The sequence below is a fragment of the Mustela erminea genome, chromosome 6 (genome assembly GCF_009829155.1).
Source record: "Mustela erminea isolate mMusErm1 chromosome 6, mMusErm1.Pri, whole genome shotgun sequence".
Classification (NCBI taxonomy): Eukaryota; Metazoa; Chordata; class Mammalia; order Carnivora; family Mustelidae; genus Mustela; species Mustela erminea.
In genome coordinates, this window is record NC_045619.1 from 93966416 (window position 1) to 93984808 (window position 18393).

An 18393-nucleotide genomic window follows, 5' to 3' on the forward strand; every position below is an offset into this window, starting at 1 on the left:
ACCGTATTTCTTTGTTTTGTTGTTTTTCCTGTATAAAAAAAGATCCCAATATCAAGATAGGAAAGGGGAGAACAAGGGACATACCCCTTGGTGTATGAAAATAAGGGGAGAGGAGAAGGATAAGCCACAAAAGGCAGGGAAGGAGGGGAATGTCATTAAGGCAGCCAAATATTCTCAGTAAAAAGTGGGAGGAGTTGTTTCCATAGCCTCAGAGATGATGGCCAAGATGGCCTTACTCAACTGGGGAGCTCTCCACTCAAGTGTTCAAAGAAAGGGAAATGACAGCTTCTCTTCTCTCAGTCCTGTCGCAGCCACTCCACTGCTCACTCTGGGTTACCTTCTGGCTTTTGTAGGTAAGAGTGCTGCAGGGCTCGGAAGGCAGAGATTCGCTTGTGTGGGTTAAAAGTCAGCATCTCCTGAGAAGGGGAGGCAAAGATCAAAGACCATGAAGACAAAAAAAAGACAGACAGACTTGCTCACTCCCAACAATACCCAGGATAGGCTGTTTTCTACATCCTTCTTTGTTGGTGGCCTATTCACAGCAACAGTAAAAACTCGCCCATGAACCAACCAAGTCTTAGTTACCGTGACGATCTGGGTCCTTTTTATACTGCTTCATTCCCACCCCAACCTCACCCTGTGCCCATGCCCAGGCCCAGTACCAGCATTAGCTGTGCTCCAGACTCCTCCATCTCAGGTACCACTGACTGCACCGGACGGGGCCCTCTGGGGGAAAAGGCTCCTCGGGGTAGAGATACATCTCGGGGCCAGTCATCCTCTGGAGGCAGCCCGATCAGGCTATAGGTAACACGAAAGCTCTGGTCAAGAGGGTCCTTCTACAGCCCACAACTCCAGAGGCAGAGCCAATTGCTACCCAGGGCTCAGCAGAAAAAAGATTGAGAATAGAAAGTTTTCCCCATGCTGGTCACTTACTCAAAGATTTTGCCTAACTGGTCAGCTTCAGAGTTTCCACAGAAGAGAGGCCTAAAGTAAGAAAAACACAGGTAGCAGTCATTCTCAAAGATATGGTAGTGGAGTCATTTTTGCTAGTGGCTCAAAACGGAGGGTACAGACAGGAGAGGGATGTGAAGTTCCTAATCCAGGACATTTCAGTTTCTGGTTAGGAAGAAAATGGTCAGTGATACTTAAAGAATAGGCAGGGAATGGATGTGGTTTATGATTACGAGATTTAGGAAACTCAAGAGAATTCAGGATACTTGGGTCTCATACTTGCGACGAAACATCTCTGCGAAGATACAGCCAACGCTCCACATGTCCACAGGTGTTGCATATGTAGACTGCAGAAGAACTTCTGGAGCACGGTACCAGAGTGTAACAACCTTACAGGAATCGGAAAAGTACATGAGGACCCTATGGGTTACGATGAACCACAACGGCTTGACTAAAATCACAAAGCCCATGACTTCTCAACTGCTATGGTCAACCACTCTCCTACCCCCATCTTTCTACTGACCACAGGTGTAAGTGCCATCTGGTAGCTGTAGATTCTGGCCAGGCCAAAGTCAGCCAGCTTCACTGTCCCACCACTGGTCACCAGAATGTTCTCTGGCTTCAGGTCTCGGTGAACAATGCAGTTGGCATGAAGGAAATCTAGGCCTCTTAGAAACTGGCGCATGAGATCCTGGTTTGGAAGGGGAAGGAACAGAGGAACTGGAATCTAGGCACCATACCTGAAATCAGAACAGGTTCTACTACAAAGGTCTCAATGTACCTTCTATGTCTACCCACCCTACTCACCTTGATGGTCTCCACTGGCAAGCCCGGGGGGGGTGCCTTGTCCAGATATGTCCTCAGGTCTTGGTCCACGTGCTCAAACACCAGGGTCACTTTGGTCTCCCGATCAGTTCGGGCGGTGGCACAGACATCCATCAGCCTGGCCAGAACAAATGGTCACTCATTTACTTGATCAATCCTTTTAGACCCCCTATTTTCTCAGGATCCCCATTTCTCTTCTGACCACCACTCCCCACCAAAAGTTGTCTTTTCCCCTTTACTACCCACTTCTAACCCTCCACCATCTCACCGGACAACGTTGGGATGCTCAAAAGCCTCCAGCCGCCTCAATAAGGCCACCTCACGAACTGTGCTGATGGGAAGGCCCCCTCCAGCACCTCCTCCATTAGGGACTCTCACGCTCTTGAGGGCCACGAAGTGTCCACTGTGGGGATCACGGGCCTTGTATACCGTTCCATAGGCACCAACACCAATCTCAGCCACTGGCTCATATCGAGGAGTAGCCATTCTCAGAACAGAGAAGACCCTACAATCACAAAGACCCCTGCCACCGAAAATCCCTTCCAGAGTTCAGATGGTATGAACCTACAGCAATAAAGTGACTCCCACAAAAGACATCACAAAGACACCCCACCACCATCTCGTCCCTTCTCCAATCTTCCTTGAGGCTAGCCCCTCAGGCAACACAAGGACTCTAACCCCAACCCCTCCAGCCACGTAAAACCCTAAAATAAAAAATTCCTTTTCCTTTGGGACGGACCATCGCGCCCCGCACAGGGTTCCATCTCACAAGACACACCCCCCGCATCGAAGACCCGACATCCAGGCCCCAAAATGACACCTCCAAATGACCACAAAGGAACAAATTACAACCCTGCCCCACTTCCCGCCGTCGAGCGACCCTTCCATAACTTGTCCGCGTAGGCAGCCGTGGAGAGCGAAAACCGTCTCCATTCCTGGGAAGGGGATATACTTACCTCACTCCGTGCCGGGAGTTGCGGGGGCGGCCCGTTATCGGGGCCGCGGAGCCAGATCCTGCAGCGCCATACACTCGAGCTCTGGACGGGTCAGCAGGACGCTACGGGCCCGACCATAGACACAGGCCGCAAGCTAGAGCGGCCCCCTTACCCCCACCCTCACCATGTGACCAGGTGCCAGAGAGGCGCGCGGAAACTGGCGGGGCGGGGCGAAAGCCGGACGTTCGGGGCACGTGACAAGCCACTCATGCGCAGAGGAGTACCCAGGAGAGGCTATGACCGGGAAGGGGGCGGGGAGGGGAAGGGGGCGGAGTGGGGAGATGGCAACCACGTGATCTGTTGCTACCACACGTGACCCCTTGACTTAGTTCTGAGGAGCAGAGGTGTGGTTACGCGGCGGCACACGTGACTGACTGCCAGACCGTGGCGGGGTTGGGGGAGCGGGCCGCGGAGGAGACGAGAGAGGGTGGAGTCCAATGCGGTGCCATGGCAACCTGGGCCACCCAGATTCCCAACTCAGGGCTGCAGGCCGATCCTGAGCGCTGCTCCAGTCTCACTACACACTACACGTCTCTCATTCTCTATATGCTGGTTAGGGATCCGAAGGATGGGACGGGGAGCCAGAGGTGCTGCTGTCGCCTCTGTGCTTCACTGCGTGGGAAAACATTCTCATTTGTGTCTTTGTTTCATTCATTCACTCATTCAATAAATTTTTACTGAATGCTTGCTTCCTGTGTGCATGCGGGTGTTTTTTTTTTTTTTTTTTTTTGGTGTCTCAGTCACTAGCCCTTTAAAGTAGTGATGAGGCTGTCTGTAAAGATGTAGCCAACAGTGTGTGTGGTCGTATAAGAGAGTAGACAATACCCATTTGAGGGCAAAACTAGGATTAAAGGATTGATGGACGGTAGATTAATGCAGTAATCCAACAGGAAGAGTGTCAAGGTAATGCCCTCCCCTCTTCTAACTTCCACCCCTTCCTGGTAGTGTTAAAATAACGCTTTCTGGCAGAGAAGGTATCAATGAGCAAGAGACAGGAATATTTAGCCTTTCAGGATCTTTCCAACACTAAGATTCTATGATATATGTGTATCTGTACATGTGTATATATGTGTATTTTACACATTATATGTAGATGGATAGATACGGGAGTGAGCATGTGCAAGAAAGTTACTTCCACCACCACCTCAGAACCTAGCACTGCATGAGAACCATTTGTGCTCTTCTACAAACCCGTCTGGGGTGGTTCTGCTTCTCTCTCTTCCCCATTGCAAGCTTTCTTAGCCCTTGCTCCTGCCCAGAACACAGACTTTTCTAAATAGCTTCTGTTCACAGACACTTAAGATAGACAACAGAGAGGTTTCTCTGACTTTCTTTGTCTTACTGGTTACTGGTTCCAGCTTCCTTTCTGATCTCCTAACCCTTTATGGGAATGAGAATAAAGAAGAAAGGGATCAGTATCTCATTTGCAAGAAATTGTCTAAAATCTAAAACCATTTTATAGCTCTATTTGCCACTTTCCACCTTTTAAAAAAATATTTTATTTATTTGAGATAGAGAGAGAGAGATCAATGGGGGTGGGGGTGGGGCAGAGGGAGAAGCGCAGTCCCTGGGAGCAGGGAGCCTGGCACAGGGCTCTATCCCAGGACTCTGGGATCGTGACCTTAACCAAAGGCAGACATTTTAATGACTGAGCTACCCAGGTTCCGCTGGCCACTTCTTCCACCTTAACTTCTATTCTCCCTAACCATCTAGTGGAGGATGTAACAGCTCAGGCTTGAGATGACTATAAACCACGCTCCAGGGCAACATGGAATACATGTCAGTACAGATTCCCCTTCTCTGCATTCTGATAGTTGTAGCTCTGGGCCTTTGCAGGCAAGTGCAGCTGGGACACTGGAAAGAAAAACCTCAAGGTCTAAACTGGCTAAGGGGCTTCTGACCTGAGGTGAATGTTTTATTGGCTCTTTTACTGGGACTGGTTGGTTTATAAACCTTGTGGCAGGTTTCCTACCCCTGCAAGGTCTACTTAGGCTTCACCTTTAGAATATTCTTTAGAATAAAAGTCATCCTCTATGTTGCCTGGAGTTCTAGCCCCCTTTGTGATTCATTCATCCATCCACCCAAAACATGTGAATACTTCATTAAAGCATCACTCTCCTTAATCACTTTTATTGAGGAGACTTAGTTTGGCAGTCTGTCCCTGGTTCCATACCCTCCCTTCTCCTGTTAATTACTCTTTTACTAATTAATTTTTTTCCAGTGCGTTTGACCCAAAGGGCTACTCTGGAATCCCTTTTCCCTCAGCCTTAGAGAGGAAGGATATCAGTGTAAGGCAGAAATAATGTGATGAGGGGGAAAAACTGGTTCTCAGGGTCAAGACCTCCATAAAAGCAAAACCAAAGAGCTGCTTGTGTGTAGGTGTGTGTGTGTGGTATTCACTTCAGTGTAGGGTGGTGGGGCAGGAGAGTACCAGGAAAGACACTCTCATCCCTTAAGCACTCGTTTCGCTTGCTCACTCATTACACATTACAATTACACTCTTCTGTTTTCATACAATCCAACTACATCCCTTACACACTCATCTATTTTCCGCCGTCGGTCTTCTGTGTAAAAGCGTTTATTGCTTGAGTCCATCTCTTGCTCACCTTCCTCACCTCAGACATTTGCATAGCTCTTTCTTTGCACACTCCCATCTTGCACAAGCTTCTCCCTCCTTGATGCACCTGTCTTTGACCACTCACCTTCCATCCTCAGCCGCTCCCACCCCTCCCCCGACCCCCGTTAACACACCTATTCTTTACCCGTGTGCACACCCCCCCTCCTTGGCCACTCCCCTCCCTACACCCTCTCCCTGGCTCGCACACTCGCCCCCGCCTCTGGGGACACCTGCTCGTGCGGGGCAGGGCGGGGATGCGCAGCCGCGGCCACTTCTCCTCTCCCGCTCCCCGCCCCGCCCCTCCCTCCATCCCTCACCGGCTCCCCGGCTCCCGCCCCGCCCGCCCCGCCCGCCCGCCCGCCGCTCCGGGGGGGTCTCCGCCGCCGCCGCCGCCGCCGGAAGGAGCCGCCATTTGCCACCGCCGAGCGCACGGGCCGAGCCGAGTCGGAGCCGGGAACCGGAGCGGGACTGGAGCCAGCAGGACCGCGATGGGGGGCGGCCCCGCCGCAGAAGGACTGGGGCGCGTAACCCCGGGGGCCCGGCCCGCTCCAGACCCGGACCCGTGGGGCGCGGCACCTTGAGCCCCCCTCCCCGCCCCCTGCCCCGACCATGGCTGCCCGCCCCGCCGCCCCCGGGCCACCAGCCCTCTCGGCCCCGCAAGCCCCGGAACCCTGGCTGTGGCAGCCGTGAACGGCGCTCTCAGGCCCCGAAGACCCCAGCCGGGCTCGGCTCTCCAGCGCGCGCCCCCTTCCCGGCCCTGTCCTCTCCCTTCCCCCGCCGCCCGAGAGCCCCCCTTGCACGCCGCCTCCCGCCCCCCGGCGCCCGGACGATGCTCAAGTCTCGGCTCCGCATGTTCCTGAACGAGCTGAAGCTGCTGGTGCTGACGGGCGGGGGGCGGCCCCGGGCCGAGCCGCAGCCCCCGGGGGGCGGGGGAGGCGGCTGCGGCTGGGCGCCCTTCGCCGGCTGCTCGACCCGGGACGGCGACGGCGACGAAGAGGAGTACTACGGGTCGGAGCCGCGGGCCCGGGGCCTGGCCGGCGACAAGGAGCCGCGGGTCGGACCCCCGCCGCCGCCCGCGCCGCCGCCGCCACCCCCGGGAGCGCTGGACGCCCTGTCCCTCAGCAGCAGCCTGGACAGCGGGCTCCGAACCCCCCAGTGCCGAATCTGCTTCCAGGGCCCGGAGCAGGTCAGGCCTGGGTACCCGGCCGGGCGGGGAGGGGTGGGGGCGCGCACCTGGGGCGCCCCGGCCGACCAGGAACAGGGGGCGGGGCCTGAGGAGGCTGGGCGGGACCCAGGACCCAGAGTGGGTACCGGGTGCGTCTGGGGTTGGGGGGTGTTGGCTGGAGAGTCGAGGAGCGCACATTTGGGGTGGAGGGGGCCGGGTTCCCAGGGAAAGGGTGGGGCTTTCTCCTGGAGGGCTCAAAATCCCTCTCACCCATCAACGGGGAGAGCCTTTTTGCCCAACTTCTCTCACCCCGGGGTCCCTGTAGGCTGAGGGGCCTATTCACTCTGAAGTGGGCAGAGTGCTTCTGTTCCCCCTTTGAAGGGAGGGGCCCTGCTAACGCCCTTGCCTTACTCAGTATTTCTCTCCATGGGGCACTTTTCTTCACTTCCCATTCCGTAACTTTCCATCTCATTCCAAAGAGTACTCTTTGTTTAAATGTTATGGACAAAGTTGTCCCGGGATAGTGCTGGGAGTGTACCTACCTAATGAAAAATATTCCTTGATTAAAGGAATCAAGGAATCCCACACCCGGAACCCCCCCCCCTTTTGATACTTGGAAACTGACGACAATAACCCATCCCAGTCTGTACCACATGTGTGAAATACTTTACAGCGATGGGAAGGAGGAGAAAGGCATGGCTCAGAAGCTCTGACCCTCCTGTCCCTTCAGATCCTAAGGAGTAGCTTTCCATTTGGGAAGCCTTAAAGAGCACCCTCCCTAAATTTGAGGAGAGGAAGAGACTCAGTCACTCTCCCACCCCATTTCTTTTTATCCTTCGTCTGTTTGGTCAGGGAAGTTTACCTTGAGCTCTAAGTTGTTTCTTTTTTGCTGTGGTCTTAGCCTCTTGCCCTGTTTTGGGTGAAAGGTTTGAGGTTTTTTTAAACGTTGGAGAATGACTGACCTGGAGAGGTTTCCCTCTCTTAGAGTGGACAGGAGTGGGGTGGTGACAGCTGACGAGGACCCTCCTCACTCTTCCTCCAGGGGGAGCTCCTGAGCCCCTGCCGCTGCGACGGCTCAGTGCGCTGCACACACCAGCCCTGCCTCATCCGCTGGATCAGTGAGAGGGGCTCCTGGAGCTGTGAGCTCTGCTACTTCAAGTACCAGGTCCTGGCGATCAGCACCAAGAACCCACTGCAGGTGAGGTGCGAGGAGAGAACTTCCATACGGGGGCAAAGGCCTTTGAGTAGTCAGAATCAGGGACTCTCCAGGGAGCCTATTTATCTGTTTCATCTTTCCTCAGTTACTCCTACCCACCCTTACCACAATCTCCTGTCTGCCTGTAAATCCTCCCTTCCTTCATTTATTCACATTTATTGAGTGCCACCTATATTCCAGACACTGTTTTAGGCACTGAGATAGAAAAAAAAAAAAAAAAAGCAGCTGCAGCGGAAGATGGTGATGATGATAGCAAACCTGTAGTGTTTTCTATGGTTTTCTTGGTGTATAGTATTATCTTCATAATAATCCTGTTAGTTATAAAATTATGCCATTTAAAAGATGAGGACAACGATGTTCAAAGAGATTTAAAAGCTTGCCCAAAGTTACGCAGCCAGTAAGTGATGGAGTTAGGATTTGGAATTCAGACCTAGATGGTCTGGGTTCAGAGCACTTGCCTGAACCTGCCTTTCTAAAATAAGATGGGAAATGGTCTCAAACAAAGGGAAAAGTGCTCCGTACTAGGTCTGATCAGGGCAGAGGAGACAGATTGCTAATCCTGCCTGAAGGGGTGTCAGGAGGGCTCTGCAGCATCTTCCTCTTTAGGGCCACTCATCACCTGGCCCTCCTTCTCTTTCTGTGACTTTTTGGAGCCCTTTCTCCCACACAGTGGCAGGCCATCTCCCTGACGGTCATCGAGAAGGTCCAGATTGCAGCCATAGTTCTGGGCTCTCTCTTCCTCGTTGCCAGCATCTCCTGGCTCATCTGGTCCTCACTCAGCCCTTCAGCCAAGTGGCAACGGCAGGATCTGCTCTTTCAGATCTGCTACGGCATGTATGGCTTCATGGATGTCGTCTGCATAGGTGAGGGCACCTCTCTCCCCCTTATCTGCTCAGTGTTTTCCTTCAACTCACATACTTGACTTTCCCTGCCCATTCCTTCAGCTCCACAGCCACATTTTCTACCATTGGGAGCCTTGAGGGCTATCTTGGTGCCCCTCCCTCCCCTGCTTCTTCAGGCCTTTTACAGACCCCATCTCCTTACTCTGGAGAAATAGTTGCTTTAGTATCTCTAGCCTAGGTCTGGGCAGCAGGTGACCCTGGATTTCTTATCCCTTTTGCTCAGGCCTCATCGTCCACGAAGGCTCCTCTGTCTACCGCATCTTTAAGCGCTGGCAGGCAGTGAACCAGCAGTGGAAGGTCCTGAATTACGACAAGACCAAGGACATTGGAGGAGATGCAGGGGGAGGGACGGCAGGGAAGCCGGGCCCCAGGACCTCACGGACGGGCCCCCCCTCTGGGGCCACCAGCCGCCCCCCGGCTGCCCAGCGCATGCGGACGCTCTTGCCTCAGCGCTGTGGTTACACAATCCTGCACCTCCTTGGACAGCTACGGCCACCAGATGCCCGTTCCAGTTCCCATTCTGGCCGAGAGGTTGTCATGAGAGTCACCACAGTCTGAAACTGAACTCCAGGAGCAGGGATCTTGAGTCGATGCATTGGCCAGAGATGAGCTGTCATGGCTGCTGGAGGTACCTCCTGGACAAGGTGTTTAGGGCACACTGCCCCCACCACTGAGGATCTCTGGGGGCAACCTCAAGCTGGAGACATTGTCTGGCCTGTGCTACCCACTGGGTAGAGACACCTGGATGACATTCCAGCCCCCACCCATAGCTCCTCACACTCATCTTGGGGCAGCCAGTTGGCAGGTGGGGAGAGCATCTTTTCTTCCCTAGAGAACCGTCCTTACCTCAGCTCCTAGGGCCTCCAGTCCCCAGCTCCACCATGGTGACTTGGTGAAGGGGGACCAATGCCAGAAGAAAGGGGTTTTAGACCCCTTATTCCCCACCCTATGGCCACAGGGCAGCTGGCAATAAGACTAGTATACATTGACCTCCCGTTCCCTGCATGAGGGCGGGGGGGGGGGGGACCTCGCCCTGCTCCACCCCCCCATTGCATGGGGGGAGGGCATAAAGAATCATTTATATGCACGTGGAGACTCCTTTCTCATCTGGGGCTTTTCTGGAGGGTTGGGAGGTGTGGGGAGGTTTCTCTGCAGAGGTTGCAAATCCTAAATGCAGCAGTGGGTTCTGAGTTGGAGGTGTAACTCCCACTTGCTGGCGAATAATTCACAGTGGCTGCTAGGTGGCAGTGCTCAGAGGTGTCTAAGGGGTGGAACTGCCACCTGCAAGTTGTATGATTTAGGAAAAAAAAAAAATCTCTCCACCGTGGCTTTCCTGTCTACCTCATAGGGTTGGAATGAGGATAAATGAGGGACAGGTTGAAAGCCATTGCAAAGAAAATTAATGATGGCGTAAAAAGATTTCTAGACTAGTTGGTGGTCCATTTGTTTCAAATAGTAGCTGGTTAACAAATTCCAGAATGTGTTTTTCACCTGGAGTCTCACAGAGCCTTGGAAATTTGTGTTGACTGTCATAATACAAATGGAAATATGGGGGGAAATAGAAACTGCAAATATGAAGGATGGCGGTTATTTGCAAAAAAAAATAAGAGCTCCCACAACACCCTAAACACTGGGAGCTGGGGAAGGATGGAGGTATCCTTCTTGCTCTGGGGATCTTGTGGGTTCTATCAGTCCTTCCAAGATAATGTGTTCCACCCAGGGAAGTGGTGTGAAATGAATCTGGACTTATTTGGAGTGAGACAGAATGTCCCAATGTTATGGATCTCCAACCTTGGCTTAAGCTTCTTCTATGGCAGTTCAGGGTCACAGGTCTGACCGTGTGCCCCAGCTAGTGGTATTCACTGGAAGGTGTTGTGCCTGGAGGCAGCAGTGTAGAGGGCTGTTGTTATAGAGAAAGGGTTTGGGAAGGACTGGTTAAAATGTGGGTCAGCCTGAGGCCTGCTTCCTTTCTCCTGAGGCCTTGGGGCTGTGTATTATATGAATTATGGTGTCTTTTAAGTGAACTATTCATCAGCAATTAAAAAAATTACTTCATACATTGTTAAGTCAGATCCAGACGCCTTTCCTATTATTGGTCTTTTTCTCAGGAAGGTTCTGTTCTGCCTGCTCCCTGGGGATGTTTTGGGGGAAATGCTTCTCTACTAAAGGTCACACATCCTTGCCTTGGAAATGGTCTTCCCTGTCCTTCCCTAAAAGGGTCTTGGCTGCTGTCCATGGTGCTGGCACCAAGACTTAGCTGGGAATGTTCTCATTGAAACTAGACTCAGGTTTGAGTCACCTGGAAGTATTGAGGTATATCACTTCTAACCTCTGAGGAGATCAGAAAGAGGGGACAGAGGCAACTGCCCCATTTTTTTTCCAGTGGGATATTATTTCTGTAGAGAAACAACCTTCCATATTCTCCACCTGGGAAGACAGAAGTGCCAGACTTTCCTGATTTGCTGTTCACAAAATAGCTGGTGGAGGTCAGAAAGGAGAGAGCAAATCAGAGTGACTACTAGTAATCTATCCTGGCAAATATGACTGGTAGGTATGCCACAGGTGGGGTTTCTTGTGCCAGGCCCAGACTGTCCCTCATGATGGCCCTCCATGGAAGCTTAGATGTACTGAAGAACACACAAATACAAACACACCTTCTCCAATTCTACTCTGTGTCCTAAAACTGGGCCAAGCGAGATAGGATGTTTCCCTCCCTTTCAGTACCATTGGAGGTCTTGCTTGGTATGGGGGTTGGGACCAGCAATCAGTATGGTGGTCCCTTCTCCTTCCCTTTTTCCAACCTAAAGAGATTCTTGTCACGAAGGGATGATGGGAACTGCTATCCTCCTCAAGTAAATCAGTCATACTTGCCCGATGAGGAATGTGGGTGTACAGAATTCTCATCACTGATTCCAGGGGGAAAGAATGTGAGAGGAAATTGGGCTTATTCTCCCTCAAAGTTCAGATCTGCTAAAAGGGCACTCAGGTTCAACTTAAGCTTAGTCAAGGGGAGTGGGGGTGGACAGAGATACAGTAGAAGAGTCGAGAGGTGGGGCAGTGAAGGCACAAAAACCTTGGTCTCTGCATAAGGCCTCGGGTAAACTGTGCCCCTCTCTAGATCTTACAAAGATAGATGCCCTCAGAAGGCCCAGTGGCAAACAGTGTCTGTAGTCAAGGAGCCCTGTCTAGGGCAGGGGGCCAAGCTGGTGGAGGAGGAAGTGTCTCCATCTCCATCCAGCTAATTGGAATGGAGAAGAGCAGGAGGCAGGGGGGCAAGTCCTGACATGGGGAGGGTAATCTAGGCTAGAGAGGGGCAGCAGGGAGTGTGCTGAGAGATTTATTTGTATGGAAGATGAGTTAATCTGTATACATTGCAAGGGGAGAACTGTGCCCAGCCTCTGGGGGGGCCAGAGAATGCTGACTCAGGGAAACAGAGGATCCTTCTGCCCTACCTGCTTCTGCCTCAGGGCCCCAGGGCTTCTGGATGCCTCCACACTCAGATTTCATCCTGTCTGTCTAACTTCACTTCTGTGCATGTATCCCTGTCTTTCTCTGAAGAAAATTACCTCAGAGCAACTTTTCCAGAGAGGGCAGATACTCTTTGGTCCTAGCAGTCCAGGTTCCAGAAGTACTTCCAACAGAGTCAGTTGCCTCTGGCCATCTTTGCAAATCCCTAGCTCCCCAACCCATTTATACAGGCTAACCCTGGCATTACTTTTCACCACCACCCCCTTAATCTCTTACAGGGAGCCAAACTCTGGCTCTTCCCAGTACAGACAGAAACGTATTGGGTTTGTGAGGCAAACCACTCTCCCAGGTGTCTAGACCTCCCATTGTTATGGAGGTCACTGCCAGGACAAGAGAAATCAAAGCAGCGGATTTGGGTGAGGGTCTTGCCTCCTGGACTTGTAGGAAGTAGAAATGGAAGAGAAGTAAGTCAGAACCAAGGATGGAACATTTGATTCTTTTATTTCAAAACTGTGAATATTAAAAAATACCAATATATAAAAGGAAGGCTTAGAGGCCCAAAGGCGTCTCTGCCCAGGAACTAAGTGGTGGGACAAGCCAACCTCTAATGGTGACCAGAGAGTCAAGGAGAGTTTTAAAACATCATAAAGCAGGTGAGGGCTGACTCACCTTGCTAGAGAGAAGATGAAGAAAAAGGAGAGTAGACAGTTCCTGGTAAGCTGCTTATCCCTTCTGCCACATGGTCCAGATTCAGTCTGAGAGCCTGTATGGCACCACCCACTCAGGGGATATAAAGATGGAATAAGGTCTCATTCTTCCTCTCAAAGAGCTCACATACAACAAGAAAAGACCAACCAGGTACAGACCAGATGCATAACTGAGTTCATGTCGTGGTAAGTGCTTACCCAGCAGCTCCTGAACACTGTGGAAGCCCAAAAAGGCAGTGGTGGAATCCCTCCTCAGGCCACCCAACACTATGAGTTCAGATCTGAGCTGGCCCTTGAAGGATGCATATGATTGAGACCAGGAGAAAAGCTGAGTAGGCAAAGGGACTCTGGTTTTCTCAGGACCCGAAGGGTCAGGTCAAGGCATATTTCACACCTTGGTCAGGGCTGCCTCAAGCAGTTTGCTAGGGTCCTTCCAACCAGTCTAGTCAAATAGGTCTCAGGGGGAATCCATATCTCTTGGTCTTGTGGCTAATAAATCCCTACAATGAGAGAAAGGTTGATGGTGATAGCCTCCTTCCACAGGACTATCTGTCTACAAACTGTAGGTTGATGCTCCTCTCGGGTACCAGGACAGTCCGGGTCATGGGTCGGATTGGGGCAGCACCTGGCTCAGGCTTTACCTCAAAGTGGGTCAAGATCTGGAAAGAGAAGAAGAAGGCTCTCACTTTGGGAGGGGTCTATAATGGTGGGTTTGATTGCTAAAGGGTATTATTAGTGTTAGGTTGGTCAAATCTGAAATGACACCCGTGGTCAGTAGGGAATTTCTTAAGGGATTATGGCAGGGCAAAAAAATAGTCCAAATATCCTTGCTCACTCTAGACTTAAAACAGGATTGCTAAATTTCAGAGGATTAGGTTTACCAATTCATACATTTTGCTATGCTTGTCAGAAGACCTCATAGCTTTAGAGGGTCAGAGTCTCTCATGTCTGGGGAAGGTATGTCCAGATCACTCACCTGAGCCAAAGCCATCTGCAGCTCCAGCTCTGCCAGGCGTCTCCCCATGCAGCTGCGCTTGCCGAAACCAAAGGGAAGAGAGGCAAATGGGTGGGGGCCTGGACCTTCCCCCAGCCATCGAGCTGGACGAAAAGAATTTGGTTCTGGAAACTGGGTAGGGTCCCTTGAAGTGGCATAATGACATAATGTGACCAGCGTCTGATGGGGAAGGAACATAAACTTGTCAGTTTGGGCCCACGGAAGCAGGGAGGGACATAGAAAGAGGATATATGGATTGGAGAAAAGGCAGGTGCTGGTTGGTGATGGGGTAAGTTTTCTGGGGCTAATTTTGGAATGACTGCTCCACTGCCCCATTATATTCCAGAGAGAGGCATTCAGGCCAAAGGGAAGGTGAAGGGCTTATATGGAGTGTTTGAAAACAAGATGGGGCCTAAGATTGTGAGGGATGGCTTAACAAAAGGGGCCCATAGGCTCTACTCACATTTTTGGGGATAATATAGTCACCCACGCGAATGTCTTTGTCTGGGACACGGGAATTTCCAGGTACCACAGGATACAATCTGGATTGCAGAACAAGAGGGGAATAGCAAGGTGAGGCTGGGGGCTGTAGCCTTCCTCTTGACCCCAAGCCCTTGACATCCAAAGCCATTCTTGGTCAGGAGTATGCATTTTCCTTGCACTTCCTCCCCACTCCCATTCAGCATCTCCTTCCCCAGCCCTTCCCAACATTTTCTTTAGCTTCTCCTCTCCTGTCCCCTCACCTTAGCACTTCCTTGACTACTGCCTTCATCAGGGGCAGCTGGGATAGAGCAGTAGCAGAGGGGTGGGAATTGGAGCCAGGGCCCAGGGCCGCTGTGATCTCAGAGTGGAGAGCTGTCTGGACTTCAGGGTGCCGGGAGAGTTCATACAGAGCCCAGGAGAGTGTGTTGGATACCTGGGGGGAAAGCTGAGAGTCTCAGAGGTTTTGAGAGTGGACAGATAGTAAAGGGGGCAGAATATGAGGCCGTCTGGAGTTCGGGAAATGTTAAGCCAAGCTGGACAAAAGGGTCACAGTGGATCCCCTGCAGCGGCAAAGTGGCCCCTGAAACTGGAGAGGCTAAGCTCTGGAAGTGGGGCTCCCAACATGGAGAAGAAACTCACTGTGTCCACTCCAGCCAGTAGCAGCTCCGTCACATTGCCCAGGATGGACGGAGCAGGCAACTCTTCCCGGAACAGGAAGTAGGTCAGGTGTGTCCCAGATCCCAAGTCCTCCTCAGGCTTTCCCTTGCTCCTCAAGGCTACCTCAGCCTCCCGCCTCTCCACGTGCTGCTGGGCTGTGTGGGGGAGAAGGTACAGGGATGCCTCACCATCCATAAACAGTTTTATGTTGCCCTATCCCCACTTCATTTCCGGGCCTTACCAAATGCAAACATCTGGTCCCAGTCTCGGCAGAGGCGGTCCCAGGGTCCGGGCACGAGGCGGTGAAGCCAGCTGGGCATCGCCATGGTCAGTAGCGTGGACACAAACACCGATCCCACCGCGCGGATGAAGGTCTCTGTGTCGGGAGGTACTTCGGCCTCCAGGCAGCCCAGGCGGGAACCCAGGAGCACCGCCGCTATGCCTGGGCGGGAGGGGGCGCTGTCAGGGCACCCGGAGATCAGGCGGGAGCCTCCCACGCTTGCCCGGTCTTGGGACTCACCTTCTAGTCCAAATTTGTAAAACTCTCCAGCCACGTCCCGAACCAGGGTGGGCGGCCCAGCACCGCGTCCCCGTTGGTGCCGCAGTCGCCGCACAAGGTCATGGACCACGTCGTCCAGGGTCCCGGCATATCGGGAGGCCGCCTGAGGCCGGAGGAGCAGCGGGGCCAGGAGGCTACGGAGCTTCTGCCATTCTTCGCCTTCCCTGCGGGTGTGCAGAGAGGGGGCGCATCAGGGCGGATGGGGGTGTGTGGAGGCGGCCGACCGGGCTGGCTGCGGTGAAGATGGAGCGTATTCGGCTGGGGTGGCCAGGAAAAGGATTGCAGCTGCTCCCTTGGGGTACAAAACCCTGCTCCTGCCTGCGCCTGCTTTCCGTCCCCCTTCCTCGTTACTCATTTCCTGGCTGGGGGGCAGGGAGGGCTGCGTTCCTGGGTAACTTGAGTCACGGAATCTTACATTCCATCTAGGTCCTGGTACCTTCGCCCCTTCAACAGATTTCCAGGATTCCGGACTCCAAAGACAAGGAGATGGGTGGGGGACCAAGGCGGGGTTCTACCTGAGCCTGAGGGAAACAGGCTAGGGTGGGAAGCACAGTGTGCCAGACGGTTGTGGGGGAGAGGCCAGTCTCCTTCCACACCCCGAGACAGACTGTTCCCAGACCAGCTACAGGAGAGGGACGCAGCAGCCGGGCGTTAGGGCTTTGGGGCCAGGGAAGACTCACGCGGTGAGCAGTCCGCGACCCCGCTGCTGGCGGCGACGGTGCTCTGCCCAGGGTGAGAAGCTGCAGCGCTCCGGCCGGGGCCCCTCCTGTCGCAAGAGCTGCTCGACGAGCGCGGGGGCTGCCACGTACACAGTGCGCACCGTCCCGAAGCTGGCCAACCACACCGGCCCAAAGCGCGAAACGCCCTGCACCTGGGAGAACCGGCATGGAGGACACTGGAGACCCCAGCCGGGGCCCTCCAGCTTGGTCCCTGTCAACATCAAGGGTGTTGGCTGGGTTTTGCAAGAGGGAGCTTGTTTCTTCACCGGCTCCCAGCTAGTATATAGCCGTGATGCTGCAAACCCTTCCTCCTTTTCTTTCCCCCACTTCCCATCCCTAGAAGTTTGGGTGCGATGGGCAAAACGGAGGGACTCTGCACAAAGCAGATACTCAGGACTTCTCTTAGGTCACCCGGGCTGAGCCGAGGCGAAGAAATCCTTGAAGGCTCCTCACGTGGACTATCTCAGAACAAACTCCTAGTAACTGAAGAGGAGCGCCTGTAGCTTTAAGTCCGATGCGCGGGGAAGGTACTGTGCATTTCCACCTCCCGGCACTTGTTCTAGACCTACCTGGCCTCCACTTCAGTACCGTGAGAAGGCGCTTTTTGAGCGCACTCTTCTGCTGGGTGTGGGGTTGGACCCCACGCAGGTCCAACCACCACCCGCAGTTCCAACTTTTCTAATTCATGGGTATCTGTTGTCACTGGCCCTCCTCCTACTTTGCGTACTAGTCCGTCTTTTCTGGTGTTGTCAAAGCCCGTTTCCCCAGCATTCCATTCCCATGAACGTCCACCTCTACCTGCAGCTCGTGTAGGCGTGACAGACCCCCCTTGCAGAAGAGTTCAGCAAGGAAGACTGGCATGGAGGGGCCTGGAATGTCCGCCAAGCTCCGGGGCGCTGAGTCGGAGCCTCTGGAACCCAGTGAGGTGCCCAGCTTGGGAGCACAGTGGATGCGCTGGAACACTCTGGAGGCCAGCTTGAGGGTCTGGGTCATGGTCTGGTTCAGGGAACCCATGAAGGAGAGGACTTCTCCCAGGCATCTTGCTTGCTTTCCTGAGCCCCTATTTAATCTTTGGGTGAGAGAGTGGCAACGCCCCCTCTTCAAGCTCCTCAGCCAATCCCCTCCTAAGTGGTTGAGCTGAAGATTAGCACCCAGGCACAGTAGGCGGGGCTGGGGTTACCTTGCAGCTCTCTTGGATCTCTTGTTCCTAATGACCCTCTTGGGAAGGGAGGTCTGCCTTGGTTCCCCCTTTCTGGGCTGGTGCCCTGGTCCAGTTGCCTAAAGATATCTTCCTGGTAAAGGCTCTTTGGTGAGGTTTAGGATATTGAGGTACAGAGTCAGTCTCTAGTATTCTTACTTCCCCAGGGAGCCAGGCCCTCTTGGGACCATTGTCAGGAATTCCCCATCCTTCAGCCTTTGGGAAGGGAAGAGGCACAGCTGTAGCCGTCTCCATATTCTTGGTGTATGCGGCTGTGCCTTCTCCATAGCTAGGCAGAACTTGCTGGCACTCCCACAGCTTTCCCACCTCCTGTACCTGACACTGGGCAGATGGTGGGTAGGTTAATGGGTTAAAATGGCTCCAGGAGCCTTCATCTTTGCTCCTTGAGAAGGGGTTAGTCTTTTAGGTCAACAAACCCTGTCTTTCTAGCCATGGGAACCTAGGGCTTCAGGAGCAGAAACAAAGGAACCTTTCACAAATTAGAAAAGTTGAGAGATTTCTCTGGGCTCCTAGATGGAAGAAGGGCTACGTGAGTGCTCTGAATCTCCAGCTGACTCAGTCGTCTTTGAGAGGAGGGGGGATTTCTAGTCAGCAGTCCATTTTTGCTTTTAGCCTCAGAATCCTGCACAGTTTAGTTCTCTGCTCCTTACTCCTCCACCCTGCTGCCACTGGGATCTGTGCCAGTCAGTTAGCTCTGAAATTCTGGAATCGAAGGTCAACATGAAAAAGGAGAGGGTCTCCACCACCCCGACCCAGGACTCTCCAGAGACAGCAACAATAAAGACAGCAGATTCCTCAGGTCAAGTTTCAGGCAGGGAGAGGATTGGGGGTTGGGAATGGGAGAAGGCACGTGATACATGCTCTAGCCTTTCCCAAGAAATAGCAGCATGGGCAGGGGCACATGCACACACGTTAT

At 53.1% G+C, this 18393-nt stretch overlaps 3 protein-coding genes across 4 annotated transcripts; 1 reads left to right on the forward strand and 2 right to left on the reverse strand.

Moving 5' to 3' along the window:
- Positions 1-19: 19 nt before the first annotated feature.
- Positions 20-2952, reverse strand: CDK4 (cyclin dependent kinase 4). Of its 2 annotated transcripts, none has more exons than XM_032348806.1 (8): positions 2733-2952; positions 2045-2281; positions 1759-1894; positions 1475-1642; positions 1231-1340; positions 934-984; positions 663-798; positions 20-416 (listed from the first exon to the last, which is right to left on the reverse strand). In XM_032348806.1, exons 2-8 carry the CDS (start codon positions 2260-2262, stop codon positions 324-326), a joined length of 912 nt encoding a protein of 303 aa, XP_032204697.1. In that variant the 5' UTR covers positions 2263-2281; positions 2733-2952; the 3' UTR covers positions 20-323. The 2 variants fall into 2 exon arrangements, with proteins under 2 accessions (XP_032204697.1, XP_032204698.1); XM_032348807.1 differs by having other exon boundaries at positions 2045-2179; positions 2733-2950.
- Positions 2953-5449: 2497 nt separating this feature from the next.
- On the forward strand, positions 5450-10730 carry MARCHF9 (membrane associated ring-CH-type finger 9). The gene is made up of 4 exons (XM_032347879.1): positions 5450-6574; positions 7596-7751; positions 8440-8632; positions 8895-10730. Exons 1-4 carry the CDS (start codon positions 5450-5452, stop codon positions 9227-9229), a joined length of 1809 nt encoding a protein of 602 aa, XP_032203770.1. The 3' UTR covers positions 9230-10730.
- Positions 10731-12623: 1893 nt separating this feature from the next.
- LOC116593989 (25-hydroxyvitamin D-1 alpha hydroxylase, mitochondrial) lies at positions 12624-18327 on the reverse strand. The gene is made up of 9 exons (XM_032348804.1): positions 17057-18327; positions 16220-16410; positions 15501-15703; positions 15222-15422; positions 14963-15135; positions 14584-14756; positions 14304-14382; positions 13823-14020; positions 12624-13505 (listed from the first exon to the last, which is right to left on the reverse strand). Exons 1-9 carry the CDS (start codon positions 17270-17272, stop codon positions 13392-13394), a joined length of 1548 nt encoding a protein of 515 aa, XP_032204695.1. The 5' UTR covers positions 17273-18327; the 3' UTR covers positions 12624-13391.
- Between the last annotated feature and the right edge of the window lie 66 nt (positions 18328-18393).